Here is an 18,165-nt window from a genome sequence, read left to right as displayed (position 1 = left end):
GCACTTTCCAAGAATTACACAACCTAAACTGGGACCCAAGTTTAGCCGGTTGGGTTTTAGAAATAGCTCACACACGACTTGATAGGCGCACGCATGCATAATAGTTAATATACGCATTAATTCAATTATTTTCGCAACCACGAAGAGTCTTAATTTCACTTGCCCAAATCCCCAGAAAATTTGGCGGAAAATTTCGGGGAACGCGTGTCGGCATGGAAATGCTGCTCAAAAGTGTGTTTTTCGTGCCAATTTCGTAATGCCATTATGCGGGGATTAATCTGCCAGCTCCAAGAAACAAAGGAATCTGCTGTAAGCCACTTGAGGTTATAATGTATTACAATTTATTTTGACTGTTAGCCAGAATGCCATTGCGTTATGAAATTCTGACTCAGGTTATATGATCGTTTAGGAAAGTGTTTTCAATTTGCATAAATCATTTTCTGTTTTACGAAAGCATATATTTATTTATCAGTAAGCAAACAATATGCTATGAGAAGGAGAAGAAATTATTTAGTCATCAGTTGTCGCTGCTCGTTTGATGAGATCACGAAGTGAACCTGAACGGGGACCTCACAACGCCTGACAGCTGCCACGGCGAGTCCTTTTGGTCCTGCCATCGATATCCGCTGCTCGCATAAGTGTCTGGAAAACAATGACTTAGGGTTTGGGGGTTTCTTTTTTTTTGGGTGAGGGTTTCTGGGTGATACACCCCGAATTGGCTGACATTGTTGTCGGTTCATCACACGTGACTGGGCTGCCACTCAGTGCGTCATTTGTCATGGCACGCTCCTTTGTATCCTGTCAGCGGTATTTACTGGCAACTGCTCATCCTGCAAACTGGATACTCCTCTGTAGTTATCCCCGTCCACCTGCAAAATGTACTCCATTTCGGCCTAATGACAGGTAACCAGACGTAGTCTTTGCTTTTCGTGTGAACACCACATACGGACGCATTTGTCTCGGGCTTTTCATTCTGGGCAGATTTCATTTATGCTCTCTAAAAGCCTGTTTGTTTTGTTGAAACTCAATTAGGGCGCCAAATGGCATGTGTGTTGTTCCTGTTTAGTAGCATAAAAAAAGAAAAGGGTTTAGCAAGTGCGTATATATTATCCAATTAGGGTAAATAAACTAAATATGCTGGCCAAATGGCATTGCGCTCCATTAAGGAAAGATAAACATTTCTTAGTAAATCCAGACATGCCACTATAGCAGTAGCAACTTGTTAGCACCGCGGAAAAGCGGGAGGAAAATGGTGGAAATGAGAGCTTTATGGTCGTGGGGCCCACGTTGCGTATGAGTTATGTCCGCCGAGCATTGCCCTTGACAAAGCGAAAGGGACGCCAACAAGTTGCAAGTCGCACGAGCGAGGGTCGCTTCATCAGCTGCCCCAGGTCGCGAATTAATAATTAAATAATTTAATAAATTAAAAATGCCAACAGAAAGCTAGCAAAAAAAAAGGGGGACCAAAACTATTCGTTTCAGGGACAAACCATAAAAATAAAATGCCAAATACCGCGTATACGACATGTATACGTATCAAATCCATATCCATCAGGTGTCCCCGGGTTTTATGAATGAATTCGCTCGCAACATGTTCGAAGTTGCATCGAACATTTGACCTGGCCTCTTGGGTTCGGTTTTTCAAAATCAGTTGTCAGAACGCGACGAGCCGCAGCGGTTGAAAAGCTCGGAAAATTCAATTTCTAACATTTCCGAAGCAGCTTAGCTGGATATTTGAAGTGAAAACCAGGGATTGAGGTTGCCAGATTTCCTGGTGCAAAAGGCGGCAACCTAGTGATAACAAACGAAAAGCCATCGAAAAGGGCAAATAGAGGCCAAAGTGTACTAAGTGAATTCTTGTGCTTCGAAATAAAATCCAAATAAATCTAAAATCTAAATCTAAATGTAAAATTTTATTCAACAATCTAAGTGTGCATTTATATGGTGAAATATTTTAAATCTTTACACTCGTCTTTAATAAGCAACAAAAACGTCTATTAACTGATCAAATAATTAAAGGCAAGTTTTATGGTTTATTTTGAAATACAAGTTAATTGAATAAATAAATTGGTTGGAATATTTGAAATTCATTTTTATTGAATTATTGTTTTTATTGGTAATCATTTTAAGTGATATAAAATGGAAATAAATTGGATAACGCTGATTAATTAAATAACTAATTTTATTGATGAAACCATCAGGAAGAATTTTCTTGTGAAATCTACTCTAGCCATCAACAACACATAAATTACGTTTGAAGCATTTTTTAATCAGCTGAAATACTCTAAAAAAATCCAAATAAATTTCATTTAAATTTTGCATCTGATCAAACGCCGAAATTACTTTTTTTATGCCTGTGTGTTTGCAGGCTTATCTATGTATGTGGTTAACCCAGGGCAATAATCAAAATGACATCAAGTGCTCAAGAGCTCATGAAAGCTATGTGATGTGGAGCAAACAGTGAACTGTGCACACATCGCAGATACGGATACAAGATACAGATACTCCGTGGTACTTGCAGAGTTCTGACAGGGCTGCCAAAAAATTAATGACATGTTAATATTTAAGCTCCGAAGACAAGTAGCCCCCGGAGTTTATATATTTCAGTGTTCAGTTTTCAGCACTCAGTGCTCAGTGCTCAGTGTACTTCCCGCGTATTTAAAGAAGCAGCCCAACTGTGCAAATACCGCAGATACAGCTTCGGCTTAGACAAAGCCCAGAGTGTCCAAATAAATGTGAAATGTGAATACAAACAAGAACGGCAACTTGAATTCGAGTGTTAGCCAAGTTGAATGCAAATAACCAGCGACAAATAATAGTGTTTTTTCTGTGCCTTCCTATCGTGAAAACTTTCGGGACACTGTGCCCTTAATGAAAACCACCCTCGCAATTTTCCGATCGGGAGTGAGGAATTGTCTGCCTTCAGTCCGGTCGGCATTTTATGAACTGGCCAAGTAATTACAAAGTAGCGCCGTAAGAATAACAGAAAACTGCTTCAGGAATTAGTCCAATCTAGCTCAATGGACAAAGTTTTCCAAAAAAAGAAGCTCGAAAAAAATGAACTGTATTGCGACTCAACTAAAAAGGCTTTTTATTCGCTACAACTTCTGAACTGAAGTCAAACATTGGACAATTAATCGAATAATGTTAAGTGATATTAAAGTACATCTGTTTTTCTCAGAATCAACATTTAATACCAGCAGAATGGAAGTGCAAATAATTTAATTGATTTACTTTAGCACATCGGACTGTAGTTTTAACACAATTGCCACGCAAAGGAAAAATTAAAAATTGAAATTGCCCACCCATTTTAATTGGTCACTTTTATTCGTTTGCATTGATCAATTCAAGGTTTATTTTTACGGCTTCTGCGTAAGTAATGGAAATCCTGTCCAAACAAATATCGGCATTTTAAGTATTTGCAAACACGTCTCAGTGCAGTGACATGTGGAGCACTTGAAAAAAGAAAGGTTTAAAAATAGGTGATATTTAACATCAGTTTAAAAAATAACATTTCAAAAAGGATTCGCCTTAAATTGTGTAAATTACAAATTGTATCTACTCCTTAAAAACATCTTTTGAAATAAAACGTATTTACTTTTGTCCATTGAATAATTTTAAATTTATAGCGAACATAAAGTAACGCACATTAAGTATATATTTTTAACATTAGTGAAAATTATTTATTTAGAAATACGATACATACAATTTTGCGTTATAGGAAAAATATATTTAAAATTGTATTTTTTTTAAATTATTAAACTTAAAAAGTTTAAAAAAAGTTTACGAAAAATATTTCTATGAGTTAAAGTGAGCAGATAAATCTACTTTAAACATAATACTCTTAAAAAATATCAGCACGCGTGCAGTAATTTTTAAATCGGTAAAGTTAATTTTAAGTCATTGCAATATGTGATTCTTAGAAGAATCAATTAAACCGATTCCATACCATTAAAGCTAACGTCTAGACTCTTTGGACGGGGAATACTTTTTCTGCTGGTCTGCAAATCAATCAAAAGCGGTGTAAACAATTGGCTAAAAACTTTTCGCCCAAGTTTCCGACTCTTCTCCTTCCATCTCTCGTCGTCAAGGGGACTGTAATCCAGAGCCCAAAAAAAATGGCACAGATGTGCTTTTCGCTACTTTTTTGCCGACCTCGGCTGCTGATCAATCAAAAGCGCATTTGTGTATTAATCGCGTTGATTAAACGGCCTGCGAGGGTGGCGAGTGAGATGGGGAAATTCAATTTAAGATGCTGGCAGGCCCAATCAAATACAAATTGCTTTAGTGTCACCGAGCAACGCAGGTCATGAGCTATTAATCCGGTTTAATCGAGTGCCCAGATTGCACACGTGTAATTAGTTGTTCACCACACACTACACTAACCACTTACAATGCATATCGTTCATATTGCCATATTCATTTCAATTGAATTTTGTTTTCAAAGTATTTATTTTGGACACGTGTTCCGCTAAATTGGTTTTATTGTTTTCCCATTTGGCGAGGGAACCACAACGCCATAGCGAAAGCCAAACCAAGCGTCCAATTTAATTTATGAACATAAATTAATTAGGAAAATGAAATTTTATGGAATTTTACTTTGAACCTACACTGCAGAACGAGGCAGCATGGTCAAAGTCGAGTTTTAAAGTGAAGGCGACACTGTAAAACATCGTTGTATCTATTAAACTTGAATAGCACTGGCTGCAACTTAATCGCAAGTACTCAAGGCGAGTAATTGCTGCCAGGTAATTGCAATTGCCACTGCTCAGGTCACCGATTGGAATTATTACCGCACTGGGTGGCGTCATTATAGTGCAGCAATATAAAGTCAACCGACTGGAATTGCCTCCCGAGCCATCGAATTATCTAAAGTGTGTCTCCACCGAGAGGCAAGTTGCAAGGAATTTAATTCTCTCTATAAAAAAGTATTTCCTTCAGGGGCAATCAAGTAATCACGAGATGTAAACAACTTGAAAAAAGAGAGTTAAGCCTTTGAAAGCATGCTTTGCAAGCATTTGAATTCTTACCCAATGTCCGAAGCTGGGTAAAATCATTTAAATGTTTATAAGAAGGATTTATTAAAGTGTTAAATTGGCACAGCTAATGCATTTCAAAGAGGATTTTAAATGACAGCATCCGCTTTGCCATCATTCCGACTTGCTAAATTGTTCACTGAATTGCACCTAGTCAATCAATATGTTCATTGAAAACAATTAAATAATCAAGCCAGCTGAGTGAAAGACTTTGACATCATGTGGTAAACAATTGTTTTCCCTGAAAAAAACGGGGCTGTGTTGAAAGCTAACTTTTATGTAAGTGATTTCCGGACATAAGTAGATTGTAATCTAATTTTAATTAGCAATTACGCACGTATTTTTCTGTTTATACATGAAAACATTACCCTAAATGGAAAACGAGTGCTTAAAAAAAATGGCGAGTAATGCATTTTTAATTTTATAATAGGTCCTTTTGTATGAGCAGAAATGTATTTGATGTGTATGGAAACCAGAAGCATTAAATATTAAATACATTTTTCGGTTATACTAAACTTTTTATAACATTTTACAATCTACCTAATAAATCTTTATTTTTGCTTTACTTGCAGTTTGAACAATCTTATGCTCTCTAAATGTTGTAATGTTGGTGATAAATGAAGAGAAAAAGTATTTGCGACCATTCTTTGGATAACGAAATGAATATGTAATTTTATGAATACCTATATGGAATCATTTATACCTGAACCACCGTCCAGAGTCAGAAAATCAAACGATTAAGGAGAGATACTTAAAGATGCAGGCCGAATGGGGCTTGGATAACCAGTCCGCCTCCTTTGCTCGCCTGCCCACTGTTCCCAGTTCTGCAATGGACTTTGAGGCGGATAACGAGGTGTCCAGCAATTGGTCCACCTTGGCCAATATAACCCGCCTAGTGACCGGCGTAGCTCCGGAAATCATCAACTACACGCTCAATATGATGGATCTGAGTGTGGGCGTGGCCACGGATATGTCCAATCTGAGTGTGGGCACCACGCCCCTTCCCGCCTTTGCGATCTCCAATAGCTCCTCGCTGGCGCACACGAATACCCGCCATGAATCCCCGCCTATTGCGGAACAGGTGCCCGAGCACGTCATGGACCACGCCCCCCAGCTATCCCGATCCGGGCTGCTCAAGGTGTACGTCCTTGCGGTGATGGCCCTATTCTCCCTACTCGGCAACCTGCTGACCATCTGGAATATCTACAAGACCCGCATTTCGAGAAGGAACTCCAGGCACACGTGGAGCGCCATCTACTCGCTGATGTTCCACCTGTCTATTGCCGATGTTCTGGTCACCTGGTTCTGCATCATTGGGGAGGCGGCCTGGTGCTACACCGTCCAGTGGCTGGCCAATGAGCTCACCTGCAAGCTGGTCAAGCTCTTCCAGATGTTCAGCCTCTACCTGAGCACCTACGTCCTGGTGCTGATTGGAGTGGACCGGTGGATAGCGGTCAAGTACCCCATGAAGTCGCTCAACATGGCCAAAAGGTGCCACCGACTGCTCGGGGGAACCTACATCCTGTCGCTCGTGCTCAGTTTGCCACAGGTAAGTGGGGGTTACTAAAATCAAATTAAATAAAACTGATTCATTTGCTAAAAAATATTTAATCTTGAATAGTATGAATCTTATTAAATGGATTACTCTAAAATCAATCTTTAACGCTTAACTTTCTTAATAAATTTATTATATAAATGTTATATTTCATCATACATAATAATAATATTTAGCCTTTCAGATTGAAAGATTAAAAGATTGAGTTTCCTTGAAATAAATATAGTCTGAAATAAAAATTGTAAGGCCTATTTTCTTTTAATTGAATTTAACTCAATTTTAACTCAAAATTTAACCTTAAGCTTTAACTCTTTTTCGCAATGGTTAAATTTATGTCAAAATTAAATTAGAATATCAGATACCTTCACAATTTATTCATTTTCTAAAACAACATGCGCCTTAAACAAAAAAAAGGGTTTCTACATTTTTGATTTTGAAACAATTCAAAAGAAAAAAGTTAAAGTAAACGGATATTTTAAAAATATTGTTTTCTTAAAAAAAAAGTACCTAGAGACCTGAAACAAAGCGTCTGCAGCTGATCTCTTCCCGAGAAAAGGCACTCCCAAGAAGGAATTTCGCGACGAGGACTTTTTGAGTTGAGTGGGAAGATGGCACGCTTATGAAAATAATCTGGCAGGCGCTCCATTACGATAAGTTAAAGCTGGTACTCAGCAGCTTCTCCCCGCCAGCCACTCCACGTAACATATCTCACTTTTTCTCACACTCCGATGAAGTTGAAGTAATATGTTTACTTTATAACACGCATACGCCCCGTGGCAGGGCGCAAATAGTCTTGAGTAGGCACCAGAATGTGTGCAAACATTAAAAATGATTGCCTTTTGCGCAATAAGTGTGCACTAAATGTGGCTTTAGGCCGCTGCCACGCCCACTCATACGTGGCTGGGCGGAGGGGAGGGTATGGATCCCATGCCATAGGGATGCCCAATCGAATTCCGGCCAAACAAAGGGTTTTTCCTGCTGGTAAGCGACAAAAAAATGAAAAAGGTCCCCAAGTGTCTGCCTGACGACAGACATTATTCATATACCCGATTCATTGTGTGCAGATAGGCTGGCTGATATATTCCTTTTCCTTTTCCCTGCCAGCTGGCGGATAAGCTCGAATGGGACTGCATTAATGGGAATCCCTTGCTTTGTTCCAGGATATTCGGCTCTAGCTTTCCGGCACATTGATTGCATAATATACAATACAGATTTCTCTGGACTGTGCCTGATTTATGGCCTCGGGTGACGTTTCTTGGCAGCCCGTTCATTTATCTAATATCTAATTCAGTTAATATAACCCGGTTCTTGCTCCTTGAGAAGGTGCTCCACTTGAGCTTATGCCCTTACTAAGGTAGTTAATTAGTCCTTAAGGGCACTTCAAAGTTGCCAAGGGGCAGGAACTAATTTAGTTTGATTGAAAAGTGGCTGAAAACTTTCTTCTCCTTTGTGACCCTACTCATGAATACCATCTTAAGCGTTGGCCGGCCATCAAATCAAGTGGGCACAAAGGTTTGCCCTTTGGGCTACCTATTTTCTCAGCTTAGCGATCCAAAAATAGATGATAAAACCGAAAAGCCATGGAAAGTTTACGAGTAGCTGGAGGAGGTACCCTACGCACATTATGTACCTCTAACATTTGCTTTCTCCCACCAGCGCGACGCTCAAATGTATGCTTTAATTTAACACATTTAATTAGGAGAGCTAACCAGCGAGGTTTTATTTTATCTGAATAATATATTGCGTGGAACAATAATTACCGAGGTACTGCCAAAATTGAGGCGAGATTGTGTTTGTTCACTTCAGGCCGAAATATGTGTGGGTTTCTGGGTGTGAATGCCTGTGCGTGTCTGCCTGTCAAAATGCCTGACTTGTTTAAATGCCCCAAAAAATGTTGAAGTCTAATTACATTTTGATGTATTTTTTCCACTCAGAGAACAGAATGTTTTGCGGATTTTCAAGTGGGTTTGGGATACCTGACGTTGACTTTTAGCCGAGACAAACCATAATAAAAGCACATCATGTATTGTCTCGAATTTTAAAACAGTCACCGACTTTGTTAAACTGTCGAGATTAGTGGCCCCCTGAAAAGTTAAGAATCCACTTTTAAAAGACCGCCAATATTGTTACATAATTAAAGAGCCACTGTCACCCAATTAAAAAAGAAACTTTGCAATCATTATGCCAACTTTTATGGTCCACTTTTGGCCCCCGAGATGGCCGCCCAGGGAAACTTTCTTCATTTCCGTTTTATTGAACATGCGACATAAAATTTATGCGGCTTTCAGACGTGACGTCCAAGTGGGTAGGACTGAAACGTCACAGTCGGAAATAAGGGAATCATCTCAAACAATTTTCCGGACAACTTTTCCGATGTCACACGTTCATGCAACAACCCACACATGCTGGCGGGGGCAGCCACATCGAATCCAATATGAGACGCACCGATGAGCTCGTCGGTGTCAAATAAAGAAGCAAAATGAAAATTCACTTCGACTGCCAATAAACAACAAATGTTTTCAACAGCTCCAGGAAAATAAGGGACTTCCCCAAAAACTCAATAATACCCAAATGTGAACCGAAGTCGGCACCATGAAAACACAATAAAGTCAGTCACAAGGTTATACACAGGCCTCATAGAGTGTGTTATTCTGAATTTAATTGTAGCCAAACAACACATGCGAAATTGCAGCTCTCTGTTGAAGGTAATTCCAATTTTCCATGGAATAAATTTCAGTTCAACAGGGACACATCCCATGGGTTCAATCGCCTTTGGTAAATTAATATTCAACTTGACGATTTCAAAAGCCTTAAGATAATCAATTTGGGTTTAACAAACCACGCATTTACCTTTAAATTGATTTATTTAAATATTTGTCCTTTACAAATGTAGAGAAAGTTATATAAATAACCTTAAAATAAAGCATAGGAGTTCCAAACACCGAATTCCACTTATCAAAAATCAATTAGTAAACAAAAAACTAAGTCTGTCGCAATGTACATTCAAAAACTTTGTTGTAGTAACACTATTAAGGCTGCCACGTTGTTTTTCAAGTGTTTACCTCCAATTTTCTACTAATGCATTATTCAATCCCATTTTATTCGAAAAACCCCAAGGCTTTTGTGTAAACTTTTTCGGTGCAACTTGCAAATGTTGGGCAAATAGTGCTTAGGGCTTCTGTGGAATTGTTCTACTCTCTAGAACTTTTTAATGAAAACCAAACAGGGAAACACTTGGAAAAGTTTATTTAATAAATAGATTCATTCATTCAATTGAGAAGCCACAATTATAGTTCATTGCGTGCACTTCCTTTTCCGTGGCCCTGACCCACATCCTTTTATAGTCTATATCTATATCCCCTGGCTATATATTCCTTCGTCAAGGGCAATGGCTTGGAAGTTATAAATGTGCGAAATTAATAAAAATCAACCATTAAACGATTATACGATTCGCGTTAGTCCCCGGGGTTTTTCGTAGTTTTACTATGCCGCTCAGTTGTGCGTGGCGATGGCCAGTTCCTCCATTTGGGTCAGCTGTTGACACAGCGGCCGACAAGAAACCCATAAAAAGTGCAAATAAAAAGACTTTCAGCGTATTACTTATGCGCCGACACATCCGTCCTTAGCGAATATATATAAATATATATATTTGCTTTATCAGCTGTGGCCAGACATTTTACAAGTGGATTTTCCTGGACGACTTTCTGGTGAATTGAGTCCAGGAATAGGAAAACCTTGGACAATGGAATACGCTTTAGTCGATCTGAATACAGTTCCCGAAAATGTTCCCTCAATTACCGATGTATTTAGAACGATTCACAGAAGGCAGCCAAAATGGCTTTCACTCGGAACTGGGGTTTTTTAACCAGATCAAAGGGTCGTTTTGCGTCAGCAATTTGCTACCATGGGCCGCATGTGGATTTCCTTGTAAAACAGGGTCAATCTACTGCAACCAGAAGTGTGATTATTACTTACCAGGAAAATCAGTTGGAGACAGTTTACATTAGTAAATGAGGTCTGTTCAAGGTCAATTAAATTGACTTTATGTTTTAAAATGACATGAACGGGATTAGCTATACAATTGGATTCTGTTTAATTTTACCTATATTATTTGGTATATCACTCAATTGTTATGAAACATATTATTTGATTTAATTTATTTAAAGCCAGTAATATCATGTCAGTTATAAACTGACTTGACAGCTTATTTAATTACAGTTGAAACGCTTTATATTATTGGATAAGGTCATTTATGGAAACATTAATTACAAAATGAGAAACGATTTGTTGTACATTTTGCTAAGTTGTTGACATAAAATCATTAATATAAATGGACAAAGAGATTTGGCCAGCTTAAATGATAATATTTTGCAAAATTGATTAAATCGTAATGAATGAATAATTAGATTTCATGCATTTAAAGTCTGTACTATCTTTGGCAATAATCAAGGAACCTTTTACTTATCTTTCTCTGCCCCCGCCCGCTTTGGTTTTGATGGATTATGGTAAAGTTCTTCATATTCCACGTGGCTCGAGGACCTTTTGTGGAGGAGTTCTACCAGTGTGTAACCCACGGATTCTACACCGCGGACTGGCAGGAGCAAATGTACGCCACCTTTACGCTGGTATTCACCTTCCTGCTGCCGCTGTGCATCCTGTTCGGCACCTACATGTCCACCTTCCGGACCATTTCAAGTGAGTATCTTTTGCAATATCTGTCTATCTATCTATCTATTTATCTATCTGTCTATCTGCACTTCCAACAGGCAGCGAGAAGATGTTCCAGGGATCGAAGATGGCCAACTATACCACGGCCAAGCTGCCAACGCAGACGAATCGCCAGAGGCTGATACACAAGGCCAAAATGAAGTCTCTTCGCATTTCGGTGGTGATCATCATAGCCTTCCTCATCTGCTGGACTCCCTACTACGTCATGATGATTATGTTCATGTTCCTCAATCCCGACAAAAGGGTGAGTCTCCCTGGTTTCTTAGTATCGATGGCTCGGAATTTCCGGCGAACTGAATGACGGGCAGATAGCGCAGGCACATCAATCAGCAGTCGATTTGTCAGTTTATTTTGGAGATTGAGTGGGTGTGTCGATTCCTTTGTTGTTCCGTCCAATATACACGGCTCCGCGGTGCCTTAAAGAACAGGAACTTAAACTCGATACGGCTTAGTCGCAGCTGGCAAATCCGTTTAGGTCCGCAATCTTTTCCACGCTTTTCCACGGCCCGCAAGGCACATAAAAATGATTTCTTATGCTCAATTTTTAATTAATCGTTACGGACGGTCGGTATTTTTCCTTAACGGCGTCCCAACTTTGATGGCTTGCCAGAGATTGCCCGTAAAAACTGGCCGAGGTGGAGGATTACGGAATCCGGAATTGCAAAAAAACATAAGGTCGGTTTGCCGCAGCCTGAGTATCCTGTAAAGTTTACGGAAATGATTTACCAGGAAATCTGCTTTTAAGGAAAACGTGTAGAAGTTGTTAATATAAATGTTAGCAAAGTGTTTTCTTTTTTCTAATATACTTAAGCTAATTAGTTATTTCTGCTACATTTTAATAAAGGTAATCCAAATGAAAATATTTTTGTGCTTACCGACAAAAAGATAATATATATATTAACATTTTTAAATAAAATACATGTTTTATTATTTTTAAAAAATCAAAATGAAATTGACATTTTAAGCAAGTATACACATTTTTTAGAATCAGAATTTTAGCTTAACTAATTTTTAAAAATATCATTTGTACCGCAAAACTCTAACAAAGCATTCTATTTGAAGGACTGACATTTCTAGGAATGCACTCCAAGCAATTAGCTACATTTTTATGAACCACACTTTTTTGGCAGCTTATAGTATAATTTCAAAATATATTACTTTAATAAAATTTGCTTTGCATACCGCATGGTTGTCAGAAGATGAAATTACCTTGCATGCAAATAGCGCAGTTGTTGCAAGTCACTCATCAGGAACGTCTGACTTCTAGATGTGAGTGTGCCATAGAATAACTCTTCGTTTTCCGAGAAATTTCCTTTCACACATTTAAGCTTGCATGCTGCTTGTGCAAAAACGTTGCCGTATTTTATGAAAGCCATAGTGCAGGGATGATGATTTATTCAAGCTGCTCCAGGAAAGGCACCTTTGACCGCAGGGTATCCTGGCAACAGGCAACTGGCAAACTAGGACTCAATCCAACCGCAAAACGCCCACAATAGCACCACTCAAACATAAAAGGAGCCCCACAAAAAGGGTCTGAATGGGGAAATTAATTTGAATTTTACGCATTGCTTGCAGCTGGGCGACGATCTGCAGGACGCCATCTTCTTCTTTGGAATGTCCAACAGCCTGGTCAACCCGCTCATCTACGGAGCCTTCCACCTGTGTCCTGGCAAAGGAGGCAAATCGAGTGGCGGTGGCGGCAACAACAATGCCTACAGCCTCAACAGGTGAGTGGACAAGCCTGAGATAAACTAAATATTATTAACAACAAATTCATATACTTCACTTTGAACTTTTTTCGTATCAAAATAGTCAGTTCTCACATAGGCATTATACTTATAAGTCTTTTAAAGTTTTTGATTTTTAAATCACCTGTTGGGAATATAGAAGTTAATAAAAAATGTTTTACAACAAATTTAAACTTTTATATTTGTTTCTCCTATCACAAAAGTTTTATATGATTCTTTTTGCTCTTTACGAATATAACCACTTTTTAACAAATTTCTTATTCTTTTTTTATTAGTATATTATGTGTTAATGGCCTCATCTTTGCTTTACATGATCCATTATAGTTATAGTCTGGCATGTGATTTTTCCACACCACTTTGATTGTTTTGATACCGCAAAAAGTACATCAACCAATATTGGCAATAAACTGATAAATTTTTTCCGTCTGGTTTTTATCACCTTACCTCATCGTCCATTCCCCCACCCCGCCTCCCATCCCTAGGGGCGACTCGCAGCGCACTCCATCCATGTTGACGGCGGTGACGCAGGTGGACGGCACAGGTGGCAGTTCCCGCCAGATGCGGGCCTTTCGCCAGCAGAGCTACTACCGCAGCTCCAGCAATGGGACAGGTGGATCCGCTGGTGCCGGTGGTGCTCCGTTCAAGGAGCAGGTATCTTTGCTGCATGTGGGTCCTGGCACAGGTCCAACGGGTGCCTCCGTTTCCAGCAATGCCACCCCACAGCTACTGAGAAAGGGATCCGCTCTCCTGGCCCGTCATCCCAGCTGCCTGCGGGAACAGGAGCACCAGCAGCGACTCCTGCTGCAGGAGAAGCCCTCCACCCTGATCCTCAGCTACGATAGCCAGCGGGGCGGCGTGGGTGTGGGCGTGGCCAGCGGACTGATGGACAACAACGAGCGGGTTTCCAGTGTTTGAGAGCAGCTGGCGATGGCGGCGGCGGCGTTGGCTACGACAGCTGCACCGGATACAACAGCGGATGCGGATGCGGACGCGGACGCCGATGTGGCGACGGAGGACGCCTGCTCCTGCTGCCATTGCCTGAGCAGGGAGCTGGTGCGACGGCAGCTAGAACTCCAAGAGCTTCCAGTGCAGTGAGGATTTGAGCCCAGGGGTCAGGGAAATGGATTCCCCCCCGGGTCAGTGGGTTAGATAGGGAGGCGTCGATGATCAGATCACCGGGGCGTGCAACTTGTGCTTAGATAATGCTAATCGAGAGTTAAGTCTTTAAACACAATGGGTGTGCTTAGGAGTAGCATAGTAATAGAGGTAGTCTTAGAGAACGGTTGCCCGGCACTGGGAGAAACTCAAATTAAGGCTACTTATATACCCTTCTTGAAACTTTATATTTCAGATACATTTTTTATATAATTTAAAGATAAGTAACTCCCAAAACCCATGATTTTATTTCACTTAACTATTAAATATTCCATTTAAAATAAATCCTATATAAAACTGTAAGTGACATTATAATTTAACGATCCTGAACTAATGTTCTTAATGAAAATCAGGTTGTGAAAATAGTTAAAATATTTTAAATTTAACATGCTTGTGACTTTGCAAATTGGTTTCCATGTAAGTGAATAATCAATAATTTTTACAACTGTAATCAAATTGCAATCAGAGTCAGTTCAAATTCAAGTTCAGTTAAAATCTTGTTAATTGGGTAATGAATATACATGACTTCAAATGAGTTTCTCTGAATAGCAGGGCAACATTGTAAAGTTCATTAAAAAAATGTAAGTTTTTTATTTGGTTTTCCTTGCTAAGTTAATCGAAACATCAATTTTATAATTGAGTGAAAACTAAACAGCCAAACACAGGGTAAAAATAACAATTGTAAATATTTAAGTGCTATATTTTTGGAAGAAGTTACCACATCTTCAAGCATAATACCTAAAATAATGTTAAAAAAAATTTTCAAAAAATAATTATAATAAAAATGAGTTCATGTTAAAAAACGTAATCGTAAGGTCTAACAATTTAAGATTGCCTGTTCTTTTACCAACTGTACCCAAAATCATGATCACAATTTATGATTTCCTATGTTACAATTAGTTTCTGTTGATTTCCGTTTTAAAGCCTTCAGAATCGTATTTTTCACTTGTAAATGGCATTCTCCCAAAGGAAACCTTAATTTACGAACAACTGGAAATATCAATGTGAAACTGAAACATGGAGATACTTTAAAAGAATCACACTGAACAACACAATTCAATTTGGCCGAATGTCCCCAGAGGCAAACGGATGCTTTTGGCGATTCCGAAGAATGGGAGGACAACACACATATGTCATTAAAAGGAAGCCACTGCATTATGCGAATCCACCGACGCGATGGTTATATTTCCACAATTCACATCTATCCCACATCCCGTTTGCATATTCATGTGCTCTCCGCACTTCGGTGCGTACTTATGTATAAATAATCTGTGTCAAATTTGTATAGTTTATTTTTTAATAAAACCCGAATGATCCATGCGAAACTTTACGAGCCAACTTTTACGCGCCAAGCCACGCACAGCTCAACACGTTGATGAACTAGCCGGATCTGGATGTTCTTCTTTTGCAAGCGTGTGCGCCATAAATCCAGAGGGGCTCACGTCCACCCCGAGCACGGGTATATTACAAAATTTTATGGGCGGCACAGGCGGAGGTCGCCCATCGCGATAGGCCATAACCGGGGACCCTTGCCAAAGACAGTTTTCCACGAAAAAATACAAAACTCACTCTCCTAGAAAAGTTTCTAAATCAAATGCAAAACAATTTTTTGAGAGCCTGCAAACAATGCGCCCGAAAATGCCACTCGCAGTCTGAATTTAGAATCTGGGCCGGAAACGGAACCCAATTACCACAAATAATGAAAGATGGACTCCGTTGAGGGTGGCTATTGACCATCTCCACCGCCATAAACTCCCCCTCAATTATGCGCAGGCAGACGACCTCAGAGTTTTAAGCACTGACCAAATAATCATTAAGGTCCTGCAAAGTCTGGGGGAATTTACAATTTTCTTAGGCTTACCAAAATTTAAATAGGAATTTGTTATAAGATATCAGAGAAATTTGTTTTTTTTTTAAATTGGAAAATTCTAAAACATTTTGTTTATCGCTTGATACTGACAAGGGTTCGAAAAGTTTGGACATTTAATCCGTAAGTAATGGAAAATAGTTATTTGCTTTAGGTTTTGAGAAGTACAGATTGTTTTTTTGGGCAGTAATATTATCTAAAAAATCGTAAAGAACAATGTTTTTCAAAACATAAAAATCTTTAGAAAACATTTTTATGATATGATGATATTTTCATTTGTGATAATTTTTTCTCCCTGTACCTCTTCAATTTTTGATTGCTGATTTTCCGTAAGGTCCGCTGACCAGCTGCCAAAGTTTAGAGCTCGAATCCGGGCAGTTCTCGAATTTAAATGCGTGCCAAAAGTGTTCAACGAGTGCGTATTTCATTTTAAGTACGCATTCCTGCCAACAAAGCGATTCAATGGCGGACGAGGAGGCACTTAACGAGCGGGTCGAGGTCCAGAAATTAAAAGCATTCCGACAGGCTCCGCCGTTTTATTGAGGATAAAAGGTTGAATTCGAGGGCCGGGCAATAATAGCAATCGTAAAATGGACGGCAAGTACACATCCTCATATAAGAGATCCAATTTTGGAACCCGTGTAAGTATCTAACTGGTGATGTGTAGACAAGACACAAGACATCGGGACATCATTACAGCAATTATATAAATTTATGGACCATTATCAACATGACGCAAACTTGGCCTACAATCCACACGCTCCATTCAGGCGTGGAGCGATAAAAACAGAGGCTTACGGAGAAGAAGGAGAAGCAGCTCCAAAAACCTCAAGACTGACTCATCAAAAACTGATGGACCGTAAATAACGCAGCGACTTCATTCATGGGATTCCTCTTATTGGTTTTTTACTTCAACATAATTTCACTTAGTTTTTAGGGCAGATTACGGGAACTATGGGTTGATCCTGGTGTAATATGGGTACTATGGGTTCTGGCATCCTTATCTCGTGCTCACAACAGCCTCTTTCCGCGCCGCATCCTGGAGCAACTGGGTGTCCACCTCGTCGCCCGGAAGCTGCACGTAGCGCACCACGGAGCCCCGGATGAAGCAGTTCTTGACGCTCAGCATGTGGGGGTACTTGTCCGGATCCGTGACACTGATATCCGTCAGCTTGATGTTCAGATACTGGTCCACCGAGTGCAGCGTGCCACATATGCTGCATATATATTATATGGAATTAATTAAGTCGGAGGTTTGCCGGCAACGAGGTTCACAAACGATGCTCACCTGAGGTCGTTTTTCAGTTCCACCACAACTTCTTTGCCCACCAGCGACTTGAAGAACGAGTAGAAGAGCTGGAAAGCATACAAAATATTTAAGTTAATTGTTTAATCCTTTTAAATTGGCAGTTTCTAACCATTGTTATTGTTTATTGCAGTTTTTGCGGAACGCGTTGCTTTTTAGAGATGGGAAACATAAAAATACCAACATATCGATATATACCATATTTGAGAATATCGATATTTATATTTGATGCATTACATTTTTGATGCATAATGAAGAGTCTACATATATTTTTAAATAAATTTTGATTTTCTGTTACAAAAATTTAACTTGTTTTATAACAAAATAGTTTTCCGTGAGCGAAAATATAAATATCGATAGTTTTCACAGAAATTTCGTGCTTAAAAGCGTTGCCATTCTCATTATATTTCAACTCGTATGGCAACGCTGAAGGACTGTCGTTTGTGGAGTTTCATAGCAGCGAGCCTTACACAGACCCACATGGGCGGTTAAAGAATTAGTTTTTGAATTTGTAATTACTTATTTTCATAACGGCGATATCTAAGCCCACACGCTACTTTCTAGAATATATAACTTGAGTTATTGGATCCCGATTTTGACGTGGGATACCTCTATGAATTTGTGGTTGAATTCTCTAATAGTCTACATTAAAATCCTGCTGATTATAGAGGGTCCAAATTTTAACCCATTTTCATGTCAGATCTTTCCGTATTTCCAATGGGTTTCAGAATGGGTGCCCAAAACTGCACTTATAGATTCCATAACTTAAG

At 39.4% G+C, this 18,165-nt stretch overlaps 2 protein-coding genes across 3 annotated transcripts; one reads left to right on the top strand and one right to left on the bottom strand.

The window, feature by feature from the left end:
- Positions 1–1,655: 1,655 nt before the first annotated feature.
- Positions 1,656–15,552, top strand: CrzR (corazonin receptor). 2 transcript variants are annotated; one of them, XM_017079502.4, is made up of 6 exons: positions 1,656–2,019; positions 5,609–6,585; positions 11,103–11,286; positions 11,358–11,563; positions 12,895–13,046; positions 13,550–15,552. In XM_017079502.4, exons 2-6 carry the CDS (start codon positions 5,794–5,796, stop codon positions 13,980–13,982), a joined length of 1,767 nt encoding a protein of 588 aa, XP_016934991.3. In that variant the 5' UTR covers positions 1,656–2,019; positions 5,609–5,793; the 3' UTR covers positions 13,983–15,552. The 2 variants fall into 2 exon arrangements, with proteins under 2 accessions (XP_016934991.3, XP_016934992.3); XM_017079503.4 differs by lacking the exon at positions 13,550–15,552 and adding an exon at positions 13,132–13,240.
- A 1,413-nt stretch (positions 15,553–16,965) lies between these two features.
- LOC108012704 (U6 snRNA-associated Sm-like protein LSm2) lies at positions 16,966–17,582 on the bottom strand. The gene is made up of 3 exons (XM_017078131.4): positions 17,508–17,582; positions 17,378–17,445; positions 16,966–17,306 (listed from the first exon to the last, which is right to left on the bottom strand). Exons 1-3 carry the CDS (start codon positions 17,508–17,510, stop codon positions 17,090–17,092), a joined length of 288 nt encoding a protein of 95 aa, XP_016933620.1. The 5' UTR covers positions 17,511–17,582; the 3' UTR covers positions 16,966–17,089.
- Positions 17,583–18,165: the final 583 nt, after the last annotated feature.

The sequence above is a fragment of the Drosophila suzukii genome, chromosome 3 (genome assembly GCF_043229965.1).
Source record: "Drosophila suzukii chromosome 3, CBGP_Dsuzu_IsoJpt1.0, whole genome shotgun sequence".
Lineage (NCBI taxonomy): Eukaryota > Metazoa > Arthropoda > Insecta > Diptera > Drosophilidae > Drosophila > Drosophila suzukii.
The sequence above is the reverse complement of the archived record's forward strand: the minus strand, read 5'-3'. Positions and strand labels throughout refer to the sequence as shown.